The following is a 25,224-nucleotide window of genomic DNA, read 5'->3' on the forward strand; positions in this document are numbered from 1 at the left end:
GGGAAGGAGGTTGAAGGATTGGTAACTCTTGCAGGGAAATTTCGTCATCCAGGAGCCGTTGCGTGCGCAGTATCGGTCCATCGGTTGCTTCTCCTATATATACATAGAGCTATCATCAGCTGGATGGTGTGTACCGCGGCGGGACGTCGCAGGATCACCTCTGATTCTTCTCTGCCCTCTGTTTCAGTGTTCAGCAAAGGTCAGTGCGAGACCGTGGCGTACAGATTCTTGGGCAAACGTGGTGGATACGCTTGGGTGGTCACGCAGGCCACTCTTATCCATTGTTCCAAGCAACAGAAACCGCTGTCCGTCGTCTGCGTGAACTACGTCCTAAGGTAAGACCTATTTTATTTTTTTTTTCTCGTTACGATTACTTCTGCATGAAACACGCTTGAAAGTATCCTCCGAGAGTCGCTTATTGTCCTTTGACGTCGCATGTTCTTCGTCGAAAGCAGTATCCAGAAGGCGACAATAGCCATCGTGATTCTCTGTACAGTGTTTCGAAGTGTAATTCGTAAAACGAGCCCACGATCGATCAAGATAATCTTTTTGTTAGAGAAATCTTATACGCGGTATAACAAAGATATTCGAGTACCCGGAAATGGAAGACTCGTGAGGTGATTTTAAACAAGTTTTTCCTTAGCAACAATGTTATCCGAGGCTTTGTTAACGAGATATTAACGAAAAACCCCCGACCAATCAGAGCGCTGCGATTGATAGTCAACGTTACCGCGGGAACTCGGCTGGCAGACTCGCGCTCTGATTGGTCGGGGGTTTTTCGTTAATATCTCGTTAACAAAGCCTCGGATAACATTTTTGCTAAGGAAAAACTTGTTCCAAATCATCTCACGAATCTCCCATTTCCGGGTCCTCTAACATTTTTGTTACACCCTGTAACACACACGAGGTATTCGTTTGAGAAGAACGCATATACACGCGCAACTGGTCTCGGATCAAAGTTTCATCGTCTCCCCGGCTTTATTGTGCTCACTCGGTCGTCGTAAAACTTCGCGGCGAGCTTATTGCGAATAATCGATCTTCAGGAAAGCGTCGTCGGTCGGGGAGCAAGCAATTTTACGTAACACTAGAATAATTCAAGCGTCGAATAGAATTTCCAATTATTATACTTTGAGCCGCGAGATCATCGGTGGGCACACTTCTAGTCCGTGTTGTATATTCCAGCGTAACGCCTCGAGGCCCCACGATCGAGGCCAGGAATTTATATCGGGGACACACCTGCTACAGAGTTAACGTAAAAATTTAATATTTAAAATTTTATTCGAAACGTTGGAAAATTTTTACCGTGTCTCGTCGCGAAATCACCGTGAAATTGTTGCACTAAAGCGATTTCGATCGATCGATAACTACGACAAACTTTTGAAAATTTACAAATTTATAAATTAACTAATTTCTTTGATGTCGTATCGTGATAAAAGTTACAAAAAATCTGAGAAAATGGATTGTTATAGGATTTTAATCATCGTTGTAAGAATGTATTGGCAAGTCATTTTGACTTATTTAATAGTTCTAGTGTCGAGGTTAGATCACGCCTAATTTCCGAACTTTCCGTATTCAACGTTTAATCGTGTCGCTGGTCACGCAAGGTAAGTGCTTCCTCCTGTTTCAAGTCTGTCCTTGCATGCGGAGAAGCTCCTCAATTTGCTGACCGATCCTCCCCCCGTGTTTTTGTTTCGCCCTCGCCACTGTTTTATGTCGTCCGTTTGTGGAAAATACTTCTGACTATAATATACGACTATACTGGAACGTTCCGTGGCTTTACGATCCGGATTTATCGAGGGAGATTGTCGTAGGGTCTCCACGATCCGAACCATCCCCTTTCGTATTTTTATCCGAGCGCGGTTGGGACGCGTGTCAACGACGTAACAGCCTCGCTGGAGACAGTTTTCGGACGGCGGCCCTGTCGGTTGCGTCCCATTTCTAAATTTCCTTTCACTTTGTTTTATCTTCTTGTCTAAAACAGCACTTGGTATATTACAGGAAGGGAAAACAAAGAGTTTCGGAAAAGTATGAAATTAAAATTACCTGTGTTTATCTAATCCCTCAGAATAATTCCGATTGCACAATAACCGTGAATATTTTGATTGCCCTCACAATGGGTTAAAGGTTAAGTGTATTACGCAACGAAGGCGACACGAACGTAAATAAAGGCGGGTCCCAATGAAAATCGGCAAACGGGGAATGTTAGGTAAGAAGGAGAAAATCCATTAAAAACATCCAGCGGCGTCCAATTTGGAATACTCTGTCGGGAAACAAAGCAAAAAAACCTAACGACAGACGTTCCTTCGGTTTCCGTCAGCCACCACTCGGCGGTAATTTCATCCCCTCGATCTCTTCTTGGTCCTTACGCCGAGCCGTAACGCGCAACGTCGAGCGCCTTCGAACCCCTCGGCGAGCGAGAAGAGATAGCCCGACCGAGTAGAATCTCTCATGGCCCCGTATAAAGAGGTCCCTGACATCCTTTGCGCCACCCTTCGCCGACCGCCCTCCTTGGTTCAGTCGATCCCCGAGTCTCGTCGGATAGATTTTTCGCTCTTCCTTTTTTTCTTCCCTCCGAACTACACTTTCGGTTCTTTTTCCTGCTAGGAAGGAAGGATCATAGCCGGTTCCGATCGTCCCGTTTTATTGCCGTGCGTGACGATCCGAGGGAATCGAAGGGGGACGGGCTTATTGGACCGTGTTTAACCCTCGCATAACGATGGCTGGGTCACTTTCGTTCCAGTATGCCGCGAGGTCTCGAAGAAAAATGATGTGTGCCTGACGAATGAATCAATTTTTATTAAAAAATTTGGATTTTATATTAAGGTAAACGCACCATGAACGGACACCCTTAAGAGATTTTGTAATTACTAAATATGAGTTTTGAATGGTAATAATACTAATAAGTACTTGATACGTGAAGATTAGATTTTTTTAATAATCTATATCTTCAATTTGAAAGATCAGAAAAATTTGATTGATTAAATTATAGAGAAAAAGTACCGATTTCACCAGCGAACGAACAATACTAAGTAAATAAACATTTCCAGCCATTGGCGCTGAAATTATTCCACTCTATTTGTTTTTTTTACATATTCTTGTGAATTAGTATAATATTTTTATATAGTATACGTTAACTTGACGAAATTACTACAACTAAATTATTAAAAATAATTACGTATCGGTGGTTATTATGGATAACAATGCATCGGGTGTGTTGCGTAGGGGCCAGAAGGTTGCGCGCGCTCGCGTTGTGTAACGAGTCCGAAACTTTTTTTAACACGCCAACCTGGTTGCGTAACGCGCGCAATATCGTAAGCGATATCGCCGCGCGCAATTATGAAATGGGAGAGAGGATGCATTTCCCGCGTGCGTGCGTACACATTTGTTTTAAAGGAGTGGATTAGTCTGCTGTTAACAATTACCTCCCCAATAGGGGGCCTATCAGCCGGGGAGTTGAATCAATATATTCGGACGAAACGCGCGCGTATCCTTCTGTCTCTAACCGGTTCGTTTCTGTACGGCGCGAAACGAGAACACCATCGTCATCCCAATCTAACATGGGGATTTGACAATATTCTCGTAGAGAATGATCGTCTACTGCTTTTTTTTTGTTTAAAAAAAAAAGGAAGACATATCAACGTTGCCAGAAGTAGGGATTAGATGGCCGCGTAAGGACGAAGTGAGGTAGTACGGAGTGGCGAGGGGGTATATTTGTGTTAGGGACGCGACGTCACGCTTTCGTTCGTATGTACCCTTAACGAGCAAACTCGGCTTCCGCTAGGGGGAAAAAGTGACATAGAAGAAAAGTCTCCCAACCCTTACTAAATTTATTTCAAATACAGAAATAAATGTTAAACCGAATATTAATTTGGCATAAATTTCAGTAACTCCCAAAACTAAATGGTAGAAGGCCTTTCGCCAACCTCACATTTTCCCCTAGCGGAAGCCGAGTATACCCGTGAGGGTACTGTTTTATAGATAATCACATAGGTGTAATATCTTGCATAATTGGGGGACAGCCAAATGACGCTACTCCCGATATATCCCAGGACCACCAGAATCCATTGTATTAGCATGGTGTACAGAAGTCCTATTCGATGTGTATACAGCTCCACGTGACGTCACCCTACGATACGAAATTCTGGCAACGCGGATACATGTCGACAGAACACGAGTGTTGAGAATCTTCCTCTCCGCGTGCAAAATTAAGAGCAGCCGAGAATCGGAGGGATGGAAATCGATGCTGCGAGAGCAGCCTCGTCGTTCCTCCTCTCCTTCTCCCGTGGTTCGGGTCGGTTTTCGGCTTACAGCAGCCTTCCCAAGGGCTGGTTAGAACAGGATAACGAGCAGGGCCGCTCCCTCCTCGCCTCCTTCCGAAAAATGGGGTTACGTCGCTCGAATGTAGCCGAGAGTGAAAGGTTTTGGCCGCGCGAAGGGCAACGGCGAGAAGGCGGGAACATCCTGCCGCGCATGCGCCGCGGTCCAACCGTCGCGTCTCTCTCTAGTCTCCGCGTGGTTCGTGGTCGTCACGCGTTCCACCTCGCGGTCGTCGATACTTCCCTCGGAACGCGGCGCGGCGGAAGAGGCGGTGTGGCGGTACGCGCCGCGTCGCGACCCCGAACGAAAGTGAGAGCGCCGAAAGAGAGAAAGTCTACCGGCCGCGCAAACTCGGTCGGTCGCGTGTGCGATTCAGATATTCTCTTTCTCTCTCTCTCTCTCTCCTTCTGTCTGTACAGCGGGAGCAGCAGTAGCGGCAGAGAAAATCCTAGAAACGCAATTCATATCGAAGCACACGGTCCGTCGTCTCGTCTGTTCATCGTCGTCGCGCGCGTTCCTCCCCGAAAAAACAGGGCCACTGAACAGCAGTAAGTAACACACACACACGTACATACACGGCAGAACGTGTTTCGTTGTGCATTGATCCAATTTGGTCATCGTCGTCGCTCATCACAGGGATATCTTGCGATCCAGTCGACTCGGAATTATACGCTTCCTTTCGCGGAGGAAACCTTAACAATGACCCCAGGAGGAAGGTTTCTGGGATGGAATGCACACAGTGTGGATTATTCGCCGCGGTTCGGTACAGAGTGAAAGGATAGGGAAACGGGTTACGCGGATACCCACGACTTGGGTGTGCTTCCGCTGAGAGACAGGGCCGCAGTGAAAATGTGCGCTTGACCTTAACCGTCTCGAATTGTGTTGAAACTGTGCGTCGCATCGCACTTAACCACGGGAACACGACGCACCGGTAGCGGTTCTAACTCCCGCGAATAAACGCCGTATACTACCCGTTGTATACAAGTGGAACAGGATAGTCTGCGGACGGTGTCGTTACTAACCTGACCAGTATACACTTCGCTGTAGGATCACGCCGGGCTAGAGTTCGTCGTATTCAAGTTCGTATTCAAGTTTTTCCTCTTATGTATGCAGGGCGGAAACTCGCGTGTATCGCGACTTCCTGCTGTCTGTTGGAATGGGATCCGAGGACATCCTGACTGATAGGCGGTCGGTGATCGGCTAGAAGTTCGCGAGAACCATCGTTTTAATCGCGCCAGGTCCTCCCTTTATTCTGGAACGAATTCTGTCGTACTGTTTTTTTCGGACATACTCAAAAATATATTCCACTCCGGGGAAATGAAGTTTTCGATAAATTGAGCTGCTATGGTTCGTCGTAAATTGAACTCTACTGCCAAGTGAATGGGTTCACAAGATTCTGAGTTCCTCGACATTCGGTTGGTCGATCGCCTTATCACAGTTGGAGATAAAAAAAACAGCAACCGCGACGATAGTGGGAAGGTCGCGTTCGTATCGGTTCGTCGCGATTTCTGGTGCCGAGCCGCAGGGCCCCGATCAAGTATTTCTCGAACGTCAGAAACGCGATGACCGCGTGCCGGGACTCTCAAAATAATCTGCCAACCATTCGAACGTCAGCCGATGCGTCTCTAGAACGCGGCTCGCTGTTTTGATCTCGACCCGATTACGCGAACGACCTCGGAAGACACGAGAGTCGATCGCGTATCGATCGGAAATTATCGGATCGCGCCAGCCGGTTCGCGGATAATTAACGGAAACTTTTTGCCGGTGACGTACCCACGGAATATCTGGAGTAGAGTTCGACGGACGGATTCGGAAAATAGGTGAAACAGGGTTGACTAATAAGCTTCCCAAAAGTTCTATCGTTGGTGGGTTGAAAATTCAACGAAATCCGAAGGAAAGGCTGAGCAAGTAAGTTGCACGTAGGTTAACATTTTAGCTATCAAGCACCATTAGAGTCTTCCCCCTCTGGGTAATATCTTTTAACCCTCTATATAACTCAAATTAATGCTAATTGTTCAGAATAATTTTTTATCCGTATATACTGTTCACTACTGGTCAGTTAAACACGTGAAACTTAAAATTTCAGTTTGGAAGATTTTTATTTTTTTCGAAACAGCTTTTTCTCTAAGATCACACTGGGAGCAGTAGTGAATTTGCAAATGAGCAGATGATTGAAGATATTGAAATTTGCAAGTTACATTGGTCAGCAGTGGAAAAAATATATTCTTATTTGATCAATAATGGTAAAACTGGTATGTGACTCCAAAGTTACACTGGCCAGTAGAGGGTTAATGGAGGACCACTATAATGGCTCATTAATTTTCTTCTCTCTAAAGCCGTGTATACGTTGCGTGGGTGCTGCGGAAATGTCTACATTCTTCTCTTTTTGCACTCCGCGGTCAGTTCCGTCGTAGCTAAAAGGTTAGGGAGGTCTTTGTCGTTGATTCGAGGTCTGCCAACCTCGTCTGTCGGCCAGGTTGAGATTCCGGAAGCTACACGACCGGATCCTTGGATCGCCGATGCCCGCGTGACATACATTTCAACTCTCGGTTCGACGCGGGTAACCGACTGATTACGCGCGTGTGTGTGCCTCCTCCTTCGCCAGAGGAGCAGAAGATGGCACACACGAGGAGCGAAGAGAAAGAGGAAGGGTGGCGGGGAGGGGATCGCGGCGCAGCACTTGCCAGTGTGTCGTCGAAGCAACAGTTTAAAGGTACGTTTTCATGTGACAGTAGATTATGACTTTTACGGTTACTACACTACGTAGACACAAAAACTATAACGGTTTACATTGTCATACGGTGTCACGACAACGGAAGTCATGATTTTTACTGTCACGTGAAAACGTACCATAAATCGAAGGGTATTTGACGGGTGTGCAACTCGCAACGATTTGAGTCGAATCGAATCGAATCGAATCGAATCGAATCGAATCGAATCGAATCGAATCGAGCGACGTACCCTCACGAGCAAACTCGACTTCCGCTAGGGGAAAAAATGGCGTGGAAAAAAAGTTTCTTACCACGTAGTAAATTTATTTCGAGTACTGAAATAAATGTTAAACCGAGTATTAATTCGGCATAAATTTTAGTAACTCCCAAAACTAAATGGTAAACTCACATTTTCCCCTAGCGGAAGCCATACACTTAACGTTCATAAGTATGCGAACACGTGGTGTCTGTATAATGCAAAATTTGATGGTACTGTAAAAATTGTATATTTCAAGCTATATTTATTATTTCACAGTAGCATAAGCCTTATTCGTCGAGCTTTAATATCCTATGAACAATATTTATTTCACAGACAGCTCTCGATTCCTCGTGACACAATACTATGTGTATTGTTCTCGTATAGTATAGTGACATAAAAGAGCCTCGATATCGAACAACAGAGTTCTGCACACGCAGTCTGACACACAACACGGTTAATCGACGAATAAACAGATTTTTATACTCGACAATGCGTGGAGATTCGCGAAGATTGTCGCGCCCTTGCGGAAAAGCCGCGAAGGATCGACGGGAATCGGCGTGGAGGGAAAACGGCCAATAGGTCCATCGAGAGAGGGAGCGCGTAGCAAGGCCAACGTGTGTAACCGAAAGAGTTAATAATAGCTGCATTTACGAGCCGTTTATTATTTATACGAGGCTGTGACTTAATTCACCACAAGCGACAAAGTTGTTTCGACTTTTATTCAGTCGAGCTTCAGGGGTATAACCTCAAAAATGGGGGAATCATTTTGAAGGTGATTTTAACACGTTAACTGCATTTGTCCACTGTAGTTAAAGAAATACAGGATGTCCCAAAATAGTTGAAAGGGATGATTCTCGGAGTGACTTGAAGCAACTTTTTCGCTAAGGAAAAAAGTGCTTCAAATCACGCCAGGAATCACACCTTTTTTGGGACACCCTGTATATGAACTTCATTGAAAATGTAACACAAGGTTCTTATGATATGTATAAAAAAAAGAATTTTGTTTAGAATTTTTTAATGAATAATACCGATGGAATAGCCGCACAGGTCGGTTTTTTAAAATCACCTCCAGTTTTATTTTATTATTTTTGGCCTGTCATCGTGGCATTATCCTTTAACGCGATAAATCAAAACCGTTTCCACGATCCGAACGAAATACTCTAGAACAGAAACCTGCGTGGTTCCTTTGCTCGATCTAGGTCGCCCTATGCTAACCGCGTATATGTCGTCTTTTAGCGACCGCGTTTCAGCGCCGCTAGAGAAAGAGAGAATCTTGGTGCAGCGATTGCGCGACTTCAAAGAGATACATATTCGACTCCTCGAATATCTATCTCTTCTTTCACGATAAAACACACACTCACCATCGGTGCTCATCCCGACACACGTACGTTATCGTTCGCTTTCCAACGGATTGCGCAATCGGTCGATCGCTCTTTAATATTTTTAACCGAAACCATTTCTCTCGATCCACTCTGAAGTTCGCTTAATTTCTCGGTCATCGACCTCGTGTCGAGTTCTCGAAAGGCATCGACGATAAATTGAACGACGATGGGAGATTCGGATATCCACAGGCCGCTTATCACGGTCACGTTTCGATCGTGAAATTACGTACTCGACGGATGAACCACGGTTTTTCACGATCTTGTGCGTGCTTAGAGGTGCAGAATCGTAAAATAGAGATGTTCGATTCCGGGTCGATTCTTCAGATGATCGATTCCCTTGGGTAACACGTCACTGCCATGTATAACATATACAGGGTGTCCGAAAATGATGGGACAATCCTCAACATGCATATTTCTCGTGCAGATACAAATTGAAAAGTCCTTTACCGTTTTCTAATCTGAAGCACCATTTCCGAGATATTAGCGTCTGCGCGTGCGCGTGGCCCATCGCTCATCTGATTGGTGATCATTTAATTACTAATATCTCGGAAACGGAGCTTCAGATACCAAAACGGTAAAGGACTTTTTCATTCGTATTTGCATGAGGAATATACATATTGCGGATGGTCCCATTATTTTCGGATATCCTGTATACACAAACGGTTAAAACTATAGAATCAGAGTTTATGATTGATAGGACAGTAAGATTTACGGAATCAGTACATATCACACTTCCCACCAGTTTTAACCCTTCATTAACTCTTAGTGGAATAATATTGTTCTCTTTATTTAATTATCAGATCTAGCCCCATACTTTTGGCCGTTAGTGTATATGTGTTATACATCGCTGTGGCGTGTTACCAAACGGAATCGATCTTCCGAAGAATCGAATCGAAATCGAACATCCCCATCGTGAAGACAGAAACTCGCCTGGACAAAAGATCTCCGAAGCGTTTCTGTGATTCGCGATCGATTATGGGTCGACGACCTCGGATCGAATCTTCTTTCGCGAACCCGTTCGTTCGACCGTATGTATATTTTTAAATTCTCTCCGTCCGCGATGCCAGGCGATCCATAAACGAGGAGACACCGCACCCGGCCGCGCGACACTATAAAGTTTTTTTCCTACGAACCTGCGCCAAATCGCGAGCAAACGTGTGGACACAGCCGGCCACGTGAACATTTTTAGCTGCCAGGCCACAGAGTTGGGCACAACTTTGTTCGAATAATACAAATATCTGGACCTCCGAGCCAGAGTGTATTAAGTCACAGTTTTCGAACTTTCGAGGAGTGCAAATCAAAGGTGCAAAAACATTGTAACTTTAGAATCGTTCGGTAAGAATTGAAGACAAGTATCTATATGTAGAAATGGTGAAGTTGCCATTAATTCTTCTATGTGATGAATTTTTCACTGTTTTAAAAATATGAACTTAATATCACTTTTAGATTATTATGTACACGTATATTAAAAGCTAGACGACTTAAAAGGAAATAATTTTTAGCACAGACTGGGGTCCAGAAATTGAAAAGTACCGTACGAACGGATTTTCGATGCAACCGATCGAAAGAATCGAAGATCGGTGTTTTTATTACGGGAAAGTCTTTGAACAGCCGCCTAGGATTTTCTTAAAAAGAATCCAATCGACGCGGTGTTTATTTCCTCTGGACGCAAGTCCACGGGTCGTCGAAAAAAAATCGGGCGATAACTCCGTTTGCTTATCGATCGAATAATCCGTTTTATACGAGCCAGGATAAGCGTGGCCCCGACGGTCATAAACGCGGTCGTTAAATACGATCGAGACTCGAGAAAGAGGGTAAAGATAGTTGGGAACGGAGGAAGTCTTTCTGGAAATGGGATTTTTCCCTTAACGTTTGGAAATTTCAGATTACGAAGTATGGAAATGTTCCGCGTACAATACACCATTCCCTTCCCCACCTCGATAACTTCGCGACATGCACCGTCCGACCATAAAAATAGGACAACGCCCCCGTTCGTCTTAATCCACCAGCCTGGAGATTATCTAAATCCTCATTGAGTATCGTTCCGCGCGTTCGTTTGTCGGAACCTTGGTCGATATGCGACTAAAGCTGCATCTACACTATATAGCATAACACGTTATATAGCAAAGTTATAAAACTTGTTAGAAAAACAGAAGGTAAAATGTTATATAACATTTTTTATGTTATGTAGCAATTTACATGTTATCCATCAAGTGTGCCCCTATTATGAATAATGAGATGCAAAATGTTATACAAACTTGTTACACACTCGCCCAGAAGGTATAATCTTGTAAAGAGTTACAGAAACATGTTATATAACAATTTGCTGTATAACACTATTTTGCTGTACAGTGTAGACGCAGCTTAAGACTAGCGTAAACGAAAGACGCGGAATACAATGGATCCGTAAGTACAGGCAATATTTGGAACATTTTTTGAGAAATACGAAGCCAAGAATATTTTTGGCAGTGCAAAACTTCGTTAATCCCATATTCGGATTTCCAAAATCGGATGGTTTTTTTTTTAGAAAAGAAACGCTTCAGACCCTCGTAAATTCGTTTTTTGCCCGAAGCCAGAGTCGTTGTAACAAAAGTGGAGGGGCAACAAAATATGCGCTTGACAAGTTCCACGACCTGGACAATAATCGTATAGAACAAGTCAGACAGTAATCGATAAAAGTTTGTACCGATATTTCTTCGGTCTAATTTAATTTTTCGCCGCTATGTGGCGTACACATAGTGTTCCATACCTTCTCTTTGGTCATCTACACATGAGATTCCTTCTAACGATTATATGAACTCCAACTCAATATATCGTATTGATAATAAAATCTTTGAAAATTGTAAATTTATTGTTAATTTGTATTTGTTGGTTTCACATTATATAACATTTTTATCGTAGACACGAAAACAATTCAGGCTATAGAGGGTTAAAACGATGTCGATTTAGAGTTTACTGCACCGGTTCATCGCGGGTCGATGGTCCGATAGCGCTTCGCTAGTAGGCTGAAATCTCGTAACAGGCGCGTAGGAGTCGGGGGGGGGGGGCTGATCTGGAATTCGTAAATGCAATAGAAATGACAGATATCGACGTCAGGGCTTCGAAGATGTTCAGGACGTCGAACCGGAGTCTCGCGAAAATTCACGAGAAGCAGAGCAGTCAGGGTATTTTCGTTTCGACTAGCCGGAAGACAACGCTCCCAGTATCTCTTTTCCTCACTCTTTCTCCACCTCTGTTCTTTTATTTGTTTGTCTCTAGGTTACTGTGCTCTCTCCTACGTATTCGATCAGTCTTGCCTCCACTTTTCCCTCCCTCTTCCTTCTTAATTATTTCTTCTCATGGCTCCCGTCATCTTTTTCTTAGCTTTCGATCGTTTTCACCAGTTGGTCCGTGCCGCGGGATCGGGGACAACAATTACCGTTGCATTGTATACGATTTATTTCAGCTTTCGCCAAGAAACGGGCTCTTTCTTACAGAACGTACATTATCGCTGTGCTAACATTGCATTCTTCCCTCAATAAAATTGAAATTCACACAGTTATGATATTCAAAATGGCGATGTACTTTTTCATCTTTTATTCGTTATTCGAAATTTTTTATTTAGATAACGAATTTGCCCATTTCTGGTATTATTCGAATAAAATTCTGCCCAACTCTGGTCTTGACAACAGCCTGTTCGTTCGTCTGTCGTTCCGACGCCGTATAAACCGCTCTGTCCAACTCTCGTTTTTTCCGCCACGTTCGATTTCGTAACGAAGTAGAAGTTTATCTCTGCCCCGCTCTCGCAGATAATCCGGTCCTCCTCGCGGCGATGCCGGCGTTTGTCAGTAGATCGGCTGCCTCGTCTCCGCACGCTCGCGGCTCACGAACCGGGCGCCTCTCTCGATTATTGTCCCCCGTGAGTGTCTCCCTCGATCGTGCGGCAATCGAATTCCAGCGAACGAAACTTTCGTGGTTGGTAGTGTAACACGAGTACAGAGTGTCCGGTACAATACAATCTCCAGGAGGGACGAGTACGTGCTTCGAAGTGTCGTGAATGGTGCACCGAGACCACCTTGTGGAAACGGAAACAAGAGAGAGAAAGAGAGAACGAACCCACGAATATATGTACTGACGTCGTTCAGGAAATACCAATTTTTATAGTAAGACAGTATTACTACTCGAATAAATCGACACTGGGGAAACAATTATTTAATCTCATTAACTGTGTAACACTATAAGTACCAGCATTGAATGTATGCTAATTCAGATTGTGTAATATATAATACACTATAGCTTAGTATACTATAATATAAAGTGTATAAGAAGCTAGAAGTTATCATAAATTCCGATGAAAGTATCTCTAGGATTTCAATAATTGTAAAATACAAAATCTGGAACCCGTCACTTTGACGGGTTTGGTAATTCTAGTGTTGAAGGTCAGGATGACTATCTTAGACACTGCTGCTTCTTACTATGTATTATTCGAATAGAATTCTGCCCAACTCTGAGATAGACTGCTCGTCCAACGTGAGGAGCTGTCCTCAACACAGTGCAATAGTGGTCGGATCTTTTTCTCATCATTCAAATTGTGGGGACACCATTGGTTCTTCAGCTGTGCGAGAGGGAGAAAGAGAACCGACCGCTATTGCGCTCTCTTTTTTTTTTCTTAACTTAATCTTTCAATCGATCGATCTAGGTGCTGGTACGATCGGGCCGCGAGTCACCGAACTCGTGATTATCGCGCAGTTCCAACCGATAATGCGACGCTTGGGTTAGGTGGCGTGCAAGACGTCACGCGAACAGCATTCGTTAATGCTTGAAATTGTATGCGCGTCAATGGTCGCGCCGCGTCGCGAACACGTGATTTTACGGTGGTTGCTCCGTTCCATGCAGAGCGCCCCGCGGCGAACTTTGGAGCGTCACTCGCGATTCGTCCGTCCGTGAGCGAACGTCACGCGGATCGTTGAGAGGTACCGTTTCCATAATTATCCCGACGGTCGATTAACTTTCCTGCGAATTGCTCGCGGGCAAAACTCTTCGTCACCGTATTCCGTACTTATGAACCCGTTGATATGCAACGGAAATCGGGTAAATGACACCACGAACGAACAGTTTTGAGTCCAACTATTAACCCTTTCATCCCCAAATTATTTAACAATCATATAAAAATATGTTTTTTTTTTGTATTTTTGTGTATATGATATGACGTATAAATGATTCACAAGATCATTTTAACATTTCGAGAGCGTTTAATGCCATTTTCCAATTCGTTGACGTTTGGCAACTTTTTCATTTTTGCCACGGTTATGTACAAAAATTTACATTATGACGTTATTAGATATAATACAATCGCCTTTTCTTTCCTTTCATCGGTAAAACCCTCTGGAAATATTTGAAATAAATTAAGGTTTTATACGTTCTTATTGTAGGTGTTTGTAATTTACTCGTTTTTACATGTAAATTTCCCTCGTTTTTGCATATAATAATTCACCCTACTTGTCTATCGTCGTGGCTCGACGTCGATGACCATCGAAAATCCCGAAGCGATACGTCCCGACGACGAACGTGGGACACGCGCGAAACCGTGATTATTTGCAGGGACTACATTCGCGGGAACCTGGGCTGAATGGGGAAGCAAGTGGGGGGAGGTACGGGGCGACACACGCGCTCGCCTCGGCCTCTGATTCGGCCGCGGCAGTAGTGTCGTTGTTACAGCGTGTGCACCGAGCTGCGCTCGCTCATCTCGCCACGCACGGCGAGAGCACATCGTTGGCAGTGCTCTCGTGCAACGTTGTGCAGCGGTTTGTGACCAGTGCCAGTGCCGTCGCCGTAGTGCCAATCCGTGTGGTGTGTGCTCATTCGCGGACTCGTTTTTGCCGGAAGGTACGCCGAAAAATCGCACGAGTCCCTCGCAAGTTGGACAGTTTGTTCTGTAGAGTTCGATCGATTTCGTGACCTTCGTCGTGATTACGCTGTTGGATCAGTGCGCACAAGCTTGGATCCACGATCCAATCGTTTTATTTTCTCTTTTGGAATCTGAGCCACGAGTTTCCGAACGGGGAGAATTGTTTACGGCGGCCTTCGATCGATCGCCATGGAAAATGATCCTTCCACGCGCCCGCAATTCGATACTTCGACGATTTGTGGTGTTACGAGGAAAGGACGCGACCAAACGTCTTTTTTACATTTCCTCTACGTGGACACGTTATCGAATTTCCCCCCAATGGGACGGAAACCGGTTTTCGAGTGTATTCCACTGGTCGAATCTTCGCAAGAAAGCAGTTTATGAAACACTCGAACGCGCGCGCGCGCGCAAGTTAGCTCTCCGTTCAGCCAGTCAATTTTTCCTCCCGTCGAACATCCGACGGATGACGCTCGATCCGCGATTGGACCGCGCGCGATCGATCGATTCTCGACGAGGGTAACCCTCGACCACCGCTCCTCGTTCCGTTACGTAACGACACGCCGCCAGACGGATGAGGAACGCCGGCGAAAAGAGGGAGAATTTCTTTTTATCGTGTTATCGATGACGGGGAGAGGGGGATTTCTCTTTCGAGCCTAATCGAATCGTTTGCCCATACTGGAGGTCCGAAAGTCCGTTGCATTGGCCACCTCGCAGAACGTGTTCGATCATGAATTCCGTTAACTCGACGGGTTTCTGGCCTTTCAAATACCTCGTAACGAGAAGAACCGTGTCGCGGAAGCGATACCCGAGATGCCGACCACACAGAGCCAAGGCCTCCGGTCCGCGATGAAGTTTACCGAGTCGAGCCGAATGTGTTATTTTCGCGTGTGTGCGCGTGGTGTGACGCGGAAGCGTGCAGTGACAACTTCTAACCTGCCCGGCTTGTCTTAGTCGGCGAACCTTCGAAACAGAGGGAACCAATCAATCACGACGATCGATTGGATTTCTTTCATGGATATACACGCTTATTCGATTGCCAACCAGAGGCGAGAGACAGCCCGAGAGTGAAGAGTGCGTCAGTTAGGCTATCTGTCTCTCTTCCCCCCCTCTTTTTTTTCTCTCAGGGCTTCGATGTCGCGAACGAGGCAAAGGCCGCGAAAGAGAACGCACGCACGCGGTGTCTTCTCGGACGGTCCGTGCCAGAATCATCGTTGGCAACGGGCTCTCTTCGCCTCGGGACCGAGAAGAGTTGCGTAGGCGGAAAATATATGTATATTCTTGCGGAGGGATGATAGACGGTGGACAGTACGGTTGATGGTACGCTATTATACAGGCTGTTAATGAAAATGTGGGGACACTTTCGCAGAATGGGTTCTACCTGTCGATCCGAAACGAACATCAAGAATAACGAAACTCCATTCGAGGTTTCGTTACTGAGTTGTGTTGATTGTTTGCAAATACGGCCGTAAATTTTACGTTTGACGCGATGTATTATACACACTCGAACAGACTATTACCAGCTGATGAACACCAAATCGAAGAGCCCGCCTCTCGAGTAGAACATAACCTAACGCGTCGGACGTGCTTCACGCGTATCTCGCCCGTATTTCCGACAATTATTAACTCGGAAACGATTCCTCGAATGAACTTTCATCTTAGTTTTGTATATGGACCTCCGACCCCTATAAAAGTGTCCCAGATGTTTATTAACACCCTGTATACAGGTAGGGCAGAGGTGGGCTGCTGGTCCCACGTGCTCGATTGCACAAGTAACCCGGCGGTCGACCGTCACTCTATTTTTAACAATACCGGCCGCATATTTAACTTGCACCTAACTCAACCCAATCGGTATATACCTGTCTCTTTTCGTCTCTTTCCTACAAACGATATTCCATTCGTCTCGCTCACTCGTTGTCTCTCGTCAAACGCGCGCGCGTTTCCTCTATCCGTGAATGCAAAGTATCACTTTATTGTCCGTTCTCGAGTTGGCACCAGTCGAGCCCCTTCTTTCGAGATTCTGACGTTCTTCGTTAGCGCGACGTCTTACTCGCCCGATGGACTGATCGCGTGCTTCGGTGTTCGCGAACTGATCCGAATTCGTGCAACAACCCGTTCTTGGTGTTCCTCATTTGTGTGTTACTATTGCGAACGAAAAATGTGAACTTCTTACCGCCTGGACGAGTATGTTTATCGGCATTGCCAGCAATAGCGAAAACATGGCCGCGTAGGGCAGAGTGACGTAGTAGTGATTATAGGTTGGGGGGGGGGGGATATTTCCGTTGGGGACGCAACGTCACGTTTTTGTTTCGTAGTGGGTTTAGCCTTGTGTGCCGTCCAGAGATGTCACTTCTGGTTCGATCCCCTAGAAAATCGATTTCCGTGGGTAACACTTCCCTGCCATATATAACTAACGGTCGAGAGTGTAGGACATGAGTTCACGATTGATGGGAACAGTAATTCATTATTCTGTTACGATAAAATAAAAGTTACGGAATAATATTTTCTTCTTTCTTTAATTATCAAACCCGGTGCCATACTTTTGCCCGTTAGTGCATACGCATTATGCATGGCAATGACATGTTACCCAAAGGTAATCGATCTTCCGAAGAATCGACACGAAATCGAACATCCCTAGTGTGCACAATAGTCGTACCAAATTATACAGCTTTATGTGACGTCACCTTGTCCCCGAGAGGTAGGGAGAATTCCCGGCAACGCGCTGGTGTGGTGTGTTTAGTATATACTCGCGAGCCTCCGAAAAACTCTCCCCCCGACCTACTCGCGGCCAGACTGTCTTGTCAACGATTCCAAGGTGTAATCCTTATGCAACCGTCGTTGCATACTCGTCGTGTTCGCAACGGAACCATATCATACCGTGTTCACGGTCTCTTGCGGTGGCGCGCGCGCGGGTTTATTTACTCGCGGTGGTCTCACACTGGCTCCCCGCGATTCATCACCGCCAACAGCCAACCTCGAAACACACGCGAGAGCAGAAAACCGTCTTTGCGCTGTTGCCCAACCGAAAATAACCCCCCACTCGTCCCGCCATGCGCGTGGTGTCTGTATGTGTGTTTTTATCGCGGTGGCAACCCGTTATGCAAGCGACCAGAGGAGAGGATTCGCAAAGTTCTCCCGTTCGGTTCCCGTTTCTTCTTTCCCCCCCGGCTTCGTCGGAACGGATCGATTCGCGGGAAACCCGGCTTCCGTTCTACGTCGTGATACGATCACCAGATGATAGAATTGATTTAGACGACCGGTGGCTGCACAGAGACAAACAGCTTGAAGGTATTGGGTGTACAAATGAATTCGTGGCCTTGTTCTCATGGAAATACATTTTATTAAAAAATCTAGAATACAATCCAGTCTGGAAAATATTCCCCCGTCACTTTCTACGCGTTTATGCCATCTCTCGGGCAGTTGGCGAATCCCCTACCGAAAAAATTATGGCGGTTCTGAGTCGATAATGAACCGTTAGGCTGCCGGGAGAATCCCTTTTGGGACATTGACAAAACTCGAAACTCAGCGCAGTGCATATTGGATGAAGAAACTACCTTTCCTAATGAAAAAATGCCGGCCGTCTAAAGGTTAATTGTGGGGGCCACGAATTAATTTGTGCACCTAATGAAAACATAGGTTCCCAACATGGACGCTGGGGAAATATTGAAGGGGGAGGGGAGACATTCCAGTTATTTTATTTTCCTTATTTTCTACCAACATTTTAATATTAAAAAATCGTACGCACAGTACACTCAGAAACTTTGATAATAGAGGTAGTTTACCCGAACAAAAAACAACTTTGAACAAGGGGGACGGGCGGCAAGCCAAAACAAGGTTGATAAACTATGGTACATTGGAAGCTGCGCTGCAATTTCGTCTCTCCGCTATCGTGGAAACGCGGCAGTGGGAGGGGGGTGGAGCGTTTGGATGGAAACGTGGTGCGGGGGGCAAGATACGCGAAGAAGAGTGAGAAAGGACGCAGTATCTGTATGTTATCGGGCGGGGAAATAACACTTATTTGTTTAAACCGATATGCGGCACGTTCACGCGCAGAAATGCCGAACGCGCGTCTCGCATCGTCGAGATTCTCTCGCGTGATTTCCACACGAGCGGTCGTGCGCGCGCGCGCTCTAGCTCGCTCGCGAACATTTGGGGTCCGGCTGGTCAATTTGCGACAATTACCGAGCCGTTGCGACTGGTTAAAGGCAGTTAGTGCTCGGGGGGAACGAGCAGGGCCGCCGCCTCACTCTACGATTCGTCGAACGACTGCCCTGCCCCGTGTAGATTATTTTTGTTTTCGCCTGTACGAAACACTAAAGGATATATTTTCACGTGAAAGTAAAATTCATATGACTCGTTGCGACAAGACGCCTTTACTGGACAGTAGGTCTAAGACTGCGGAAGTTTACACGAATTCACAATTTCAAATGCTAGTATCTAAAAATTCAAATGGAGCAGAATTTTGAATTCTCTGCCAAAAGTCTTTTCCACGTTAATGGTAACACCTAGTAGTATTAAATTTTACGAAAATTTATTTATTTATTAATGTAAACTAGCATTGCTCTGTAGTACAACAGTCAAAAATCGTATTCCATTGCATTTCCCAACTTCAAAGCCACTATAAACGCATAAACATTTACATTTAGTGTCGTGGCCGTAAAAGTCGCGATTTTTACTGTCACGTGAAAACGTACCTTAACCGGGGAATCTTGTCTCGAAGGCAGTTTGGTGAAAATTCTTGGCACTTCTGACCGTTTAGCGATTACACGCACACCGCGCCCTCCTTAACCGTTCGATCGGTCGCAGCCTTAACCTTCGCGATAACCCAGACCGGGAGTCAAACGCGCCGAGAAAGAAAGTAGCTGGTGCTGCTGTCTATGATCATGATTTCTGGCGGTAACAGCAATCTTGCCTTTCTCTTATTCAGGGGACACCCTATCGCGTGCGAATTCATGTCCCCATAATCGACGGGGAACGGCCATATGACCGTGGCAATATACTCGCCGCGGGAGGGACAGACGACGCGTTTTTAGCTGCCCCACGCGCTCGCGATCAAGCGTATATAATTGTTACGTAAGGCCAGGCCACTCGCGAGTTAACAGCCATGTGCTTCCACCGTACGTACAAGGGTCAGGACCCGCGCGAGCGGAGTGCACGCAGGGTGGGGATAGGCTTAGCCAGCTAGCGCGCCCGTTCAAAACGCGGGTCTATCTAGGCCGTACAAGACGCTAGATCTCGGTCGATTCTTATTCGAGAGTCCCAGTGTGTCGTTTCACGGTTCGTCGACAGCCCGTGGTTCTCGAACCGGCGTCGTTCCGCGAGGTATATCTTGCACGGGCGATTCATAGAGACCTAACCGTCAAAGACCACATTTGAGGTTAGAGTAACCCCGTCCATCCGAAAGACACTTGGCATTTCGGATTGGATAAGGTATGGGAAATTAAGATTGTGATGTTTTATCGAAAGATTTGTGATTAAATTACTTATATATTTGAGATACAGGCTAAAGAACGGTCTGAGTTTGATGTATCAATTGATGTTTGAGGTCGATTCGGTAGGATGATACAGTGTGGTCTTTGAGGGTTAACCTCTCTTGTCTGGCGAACTCGCGGACGTCTGTAGTAATCGATGTGAATCACCGTCGAAGGTAGCGCGATGACAATTGGTCGTCGTGGTTCAGATCTGGGTTCCGTTGCACCAGGGTAGGATTTTCTGATTTCAGCGGCGTGGAACGGGAGGATGAGGTGTACAGCGCCCGTCAGCTGGCAGCACGTGACACCGAGCGAAACAACAACAACAACGTCGTGAAGTCGAAGAAGAAGGTGACGGCGACGGTACCGAATATCGGCGAGATAATATCTGTTCAACAACCGGCCAAGGTCAAGTTGCAGGTGCGGATTGACGCCGGTGAACAGCTCGAGGAGGTTAGGTTCGACGCAGGGGATCACGAGTACGCGTCGTCTGAAAGTGCGCAACAGCAGCAAGGATTGTTCGAACGTGCGAAACCGTTGGCGGTGACCACCTCGACGTTCCGCGTGGCAGCGGGACAAAAGGCGAAAAAAGAGCCGGTTGGGCTTCAGGACGGCTCGCGGAAGGATAACACCTTCCCGAGACCGGTCCACGATACAGAGAAATCGTTCGTCGGCGTGCAGGCGCTCAAGGAGTCGCTCGAGGAATCGCTCAAAGAGAACGACGAGCCGAAACGACGACAGCAGAACCGTAATCAACGATCGACGCCGATCACCCGTACACCGTTCGTCTTCCAGGTATACATATATTCGTGTTCCCACTCCAAGGCTGCACGTCAAGGTTGTTCGACGCAACACACATGGCTCATCGCGATTTCGTCTGGTCCGTCTTTTCAGGGTAAGCCCGCGGTGGAATACGATCCAACGGAGATTACGGTTCGTCGTGATAGGCCCCAGGCCGTCACCAGACAACTTTTCGCCCCGATCGCCGCGCAACAACAACCACAACAGCAACAACAACAACCGGAACAGATCACTTGCAGACCACCGCCGCAAACTGCAACAGCGAGCATCTTCGCACCTCGTACCGAGGACATGAACAAAGGCTTCTTGACTTTCAGCGAGGATCATCCAGGCCTTACGAGTGGGTGCTTCTTCTACAAGAATCTTTTTATATTCCTCGAGTACTTAACTTTACTCTTTCTTGGGGAGGGGGGTCGCGTTTTCACGATATTCAGTAAATCCTCGATGAGTGTCCAGAGGCTCCTCGGCATTGAACATTAAATATTTCATAACCTAATGACCATATGAAGCCAAAACAAATTGGATTTTGCCCCCATCCCTTCCCGGAGGAAAAAAATTACATTACCCCACCCACCCCCAACTGATAACCTGGTTACGCCCATGTATGCGGCTGAAGTAAGTATCATCAGCTTCAAACTTCCAAGCTCTCTTACTGTGCTAAACCTGATTAAAAAGTCAGCGTTACACCCATGGGACCTTTCGTTGTCCGAACTAAGACACTTTCAAACACTCATCGAAAATTTACTGTATGTTCGTGCTCGACGTTTTTTTTTTTTTTTACGAAAAAAAAACTGTTCTTTTCTGCGTCTATTGGTGTCTTGGGTACAAAACTCTTCGACGGGATGTACGGTTGCACGCGCGGTAGTCAATGGGGAACGAAAATCATCCGATACACGTTGTTGTTCCCTGTCATATATAGCAAACAGATACCGTAATACGCGACTCGACGCCGATAACGTCGGGGGGAAATCGCCCGAGAAGAAGGGGCGCGTGGGTGGGATGGGAGGGAGTGGATGCGGTTGTGGGAAACGTTTGGGAGCCCGGCACGATCAATCTCCGTGGTGGCTCGACGATACTAAATCTCTTGCTGTCTCTTCCGTGTTGGCGAGAGACAAAGAGAGAGAGCACACACAGTTGACGAGCGTTATTTATCGCTCCGGAAGCAAAACCGGTCCACGGGGAGAGGCTCGATCGAATTACCTACCAGCCACGATTCTGTGTGTATGTTACAGTGCTGAAGGACGAGCCGGAGGACTTGACACATCTGGCGCCTACACCAGGCGACGTATGTGTGCCCCTCGAGGACACGCCATTTCTCTCCGATATGCTCGACGAGTTCATTCTCGGGAACGACAACTATTGTCCCCTGTTGAGCCCCGGTGGTGCCGGCCTCGCCACGGAACTACGCTCCGCGGACTTCGGTGATCCGTTGAAAGACACCGAACTCGGGGACAGCACGCGGAACAAGAGCCTGGGCGAGCCCCTAGCGGACAGCGATCCGTTCATGTATGGGGATTCCCCGAGCAGCCCTTGCAGCATCGATCCAAACTCGGTTTCCCGATCCCTCACTAAATACCGTCAAGTAGGTTATCTTTCCTGGTCTCCTTTTACACGAACGCACACACCGTTTCACGACCCTCGATTCGACACTGTACCAACTGTATTTCTGGAATTATCTATCTGGTCGAGCACAGCCTGAGGTGGCGATCAAAAGTGTATTTCCCTGGTGCAATAATAAGAGTATACACACTCGGTTAACTGAACTTGCTGCGCGACGGTGGCGCCAACCTGTGTGAATACGGTGCACTAATAGAGGCCAACGAGAAAGTGACTGGTATTCGGGTAGAGATTCATCGGCTGTGCTCGGCCTGGACAAATACTTTGATCGATCAGAAAAAGTAGATCTTGTGGTGTGGTTGACCGCGTCTATGGTGATACGTTTGATAACACCGAACCGGGTCAACGGAGATGCGTGTCAGTTTTCGCGCTCACCCCTCCGGAGAAAACAGACCAATAGCGGGCGTCCGTTTTCTTTCAGAGCCCGGAACGAAGCATAGATTCGTTGGGCAGCCCAACAGGTGGCAGCTGCGCGGAAGGTTTATCGGAGGACGAGATGCTGATGCTGGGTCTTAGCGACAGTATAGCCGACGATGAGCTGGCGTTGAGGGCACCGTATATCCCGATGTCGGACCAGGATGAGGCGTTGGATCTGCTCATCAGCGATGAGATGGTGATGTGGAGTCCGCCTCATACCACGGAGAAACATTGCCCGAAATGGTAGGAAAATCGCGAACGAAATTTGCGCGTGTATCTGGCCGTGGCTCGTGAAAAGCTTCATTTTTACTACCCCGTACCGTTGTTGATCTTGTAGGATGATCGACGAGAAGAAGGAACAGAGGCCGTCCGAGTCGAGTTTGGCGCAGCTCTTGAAAACAGAACAGATTGTCTCTAGAAAGTACAACGATCACGGAGGCGGTCTAGTCAATCCGGTTCAGGTTCTTGGTCAACTACCTAGAAAAAGTAAGTGGTTACCCCATGAAGCTGTATTTTTAGGGGCTTTTCTTTCCGTGTCCATGAAACTACAGGGCAAAACTCAGGTATCGTTCTTCTCTCAGACACAAGCCTGGACACCGGCGGCAGTCACTGGCCGTCCAAGCTGGACAGACCCACCAAGCGTATACACACCGGCTCGATAGACGCGGGGGGGATTGAAAATAAACGCATCAAATGCGAGGAATCGACGATGATCAGGTGCGTTAGCCCGCTGGGCCTGGAGGATCACTTGCTGGGCAAGCAACAAGAAACGTCCGCGCAGAAACCGTTGAGTATCGTTGACAGTCAGTTGCTTCGCCGTCTCGTCTCCCAGCAAACGGTTCAGCGGAACGGTCCTGGTCGCTATCTTGGCGATTCGTTCACCGTGAGCCCCCTGAACCCGCCTCGACAGAGCAACAACGCTCAGATGAAACAAGGGGACCTGGAAGCAGCAGTGGAAGACGAAGGCGGGGCGGGTGACGCTGAGGTCGAAGGGGAAGGCGAAGGGGACAGCGGAGGTGGCGGTGGCTGCGAGGGAGGCGGGAGAACCGGGAACAGCAATAACAGACGCCGTCGAAACGACGAGACCAACCGAAACACGGAACGGAACCCGGGCTGCAGCAGCGTGCTAATGAATCTCCTGGTGTCCGGCTGCGACGTGAGTGCGGGATACGTATGCTTCGCGAAACCGAAGCCCTCGAAGAGCATCGCGAGCACGTGAACGATCCGCCATCGCGACCGCGACCGGCGGTTCGCCTCGCGTTTCTCCAATGTCTACGGCCGTTCCCCCGGCACGATCATCGACATCATATATATTCTCTCTCCTATCGTCGATCGCCGAGACGCGTAGCTCTACTGCCGGCCCTCAAGATCGTGAAACCTCGGGAAACTCTGCTTTTTTTTACACAACCGAGAGTCACGACGAGGCTCGATGAAGTACACCGTCGAGTCGCGACGGTTGCAAATCGACGACCCTCTTCGGGGCAGATGAATTTTGCGCGCGAGGCTTTTAGGCGAGTTGAAAACGGTGATAGAGAGAGAACCCTCGGAGGATCGCTGGATCTCGAGCGAAAGAGAGAGAGAGAGAGAGAGAGAGAGAGAGAGAGAGAGAGAGAGAGAGGGGACGAGAGATACGTTCGCGTTTTCGTCCGTTAACCAAATGTTTTTTAGGGAGATCGAGCGACCGAGAGAGCGATTCGACCAAGAACGATTTTTTTTTTAGAAGTTGACAGATATATACACAAAATATCTCGTCACGGGCGCGTGTGCGCGAAGCGAGGATCGTCAGGAATTCCGTTCTCGACCGTGTCGCTCCTTTAAAGTCACGTTATGTAATCTACTTTTCAAAGTATATGGAATTGTTGATTGAAGATTGTCAAGAAAGAGAAAACAAAAAATACATTGAACGTTGAACATCGAAAATCATCTGAACTGGCTGCGTTTCGTTTCCTCCTTTTTTTCTCTCTGCTCGCCCTTCCTGCTCCATCCCGTCCCCCTTCCCCCAACAAGTCCGTCTGACCGTTAGACGCTGATACGTCGAGCTTTCGATTGCTCCCATACCCAAGAATATCTTTCGTATTTTGCTCGTCCCGCGATTATAGTCGGTAGTTCGAGTGAACATTGCTGATTCGTGGTTATGAACTGTACATCTTAAATGGGGGGTAATAAAAGAGTAATAATCGATCGTTATCGACTGCAATGATCGCTGATAGTTGGGTTGTCGTGTTTCTTGTGTATAAAGCGATTTAAGTACGAAGATACCGCCCTAGAATCCCTTCTGTATTTACAAACCGATAAAATAAAGATACTTTTACGTTGTTCGTCGAAAGTACCGTGTACCAATAAGCACATGTAGTATCATGGTTTA

General features: G+C 46.9%; 1 protein-coding gene across 2 annotated transcripts in view; it reads left to right on the forward strand.

Annotated features, from left to right (window-relative positions):
* Positions 1-25,224, forward strand: part of LOC107194996 (protein similar) — a 38,403-nt gene that overhangs the window by 10,940 nt on the left and 2,239 nt on the right. For both annotated transcript variants that reach the window (XM_015584731.1, XM_015584732.1), the window contains exons 7-13: positions 188-335; positions 20,276-20,819; positions 20,919-21,165; positions 22,058-22,407; positions 22,864-23,102; positions 23,197-23,345; positions 23,441-24,015. In XM_015584731.1, the coding sequence (XP_015440217.1) occupies positions 188-335; positions 20,276-20,819; positions 20,919-21,165; positions 22,058-22,407; positions 22,864-23,102; positions 23,197-23,345; positions 23,441-24,015 (2,252 nt within the window). The remainder of the gene's footprint in view (positions 1-187; positions 336-20,275; positions 20,820-20,918; positions 21,166-22,057; positions 22,408-22,863; positions 23,103-23,196; positions 23,346-23,440; positions 24,016-25,224) is intronic.

The sequence above is a fragment of the Dufourea novaeangliae genome, unplaced genomic scaffold (assembly GCF_001272555.1).
Source record: "Dufourea novaeangliae isolate 0120121106 unplaced genomic scaffold, ASM127255v1 scaffold8, whole genome shotgun sequence".
In the NCBI taxonomy this organism is placed as follows: Eukaryota; Metazoa; Arthropoda; class Insecta; order Hymenoptera; family Halictidae; genus Dufourea; species Dufourea novaeangliae.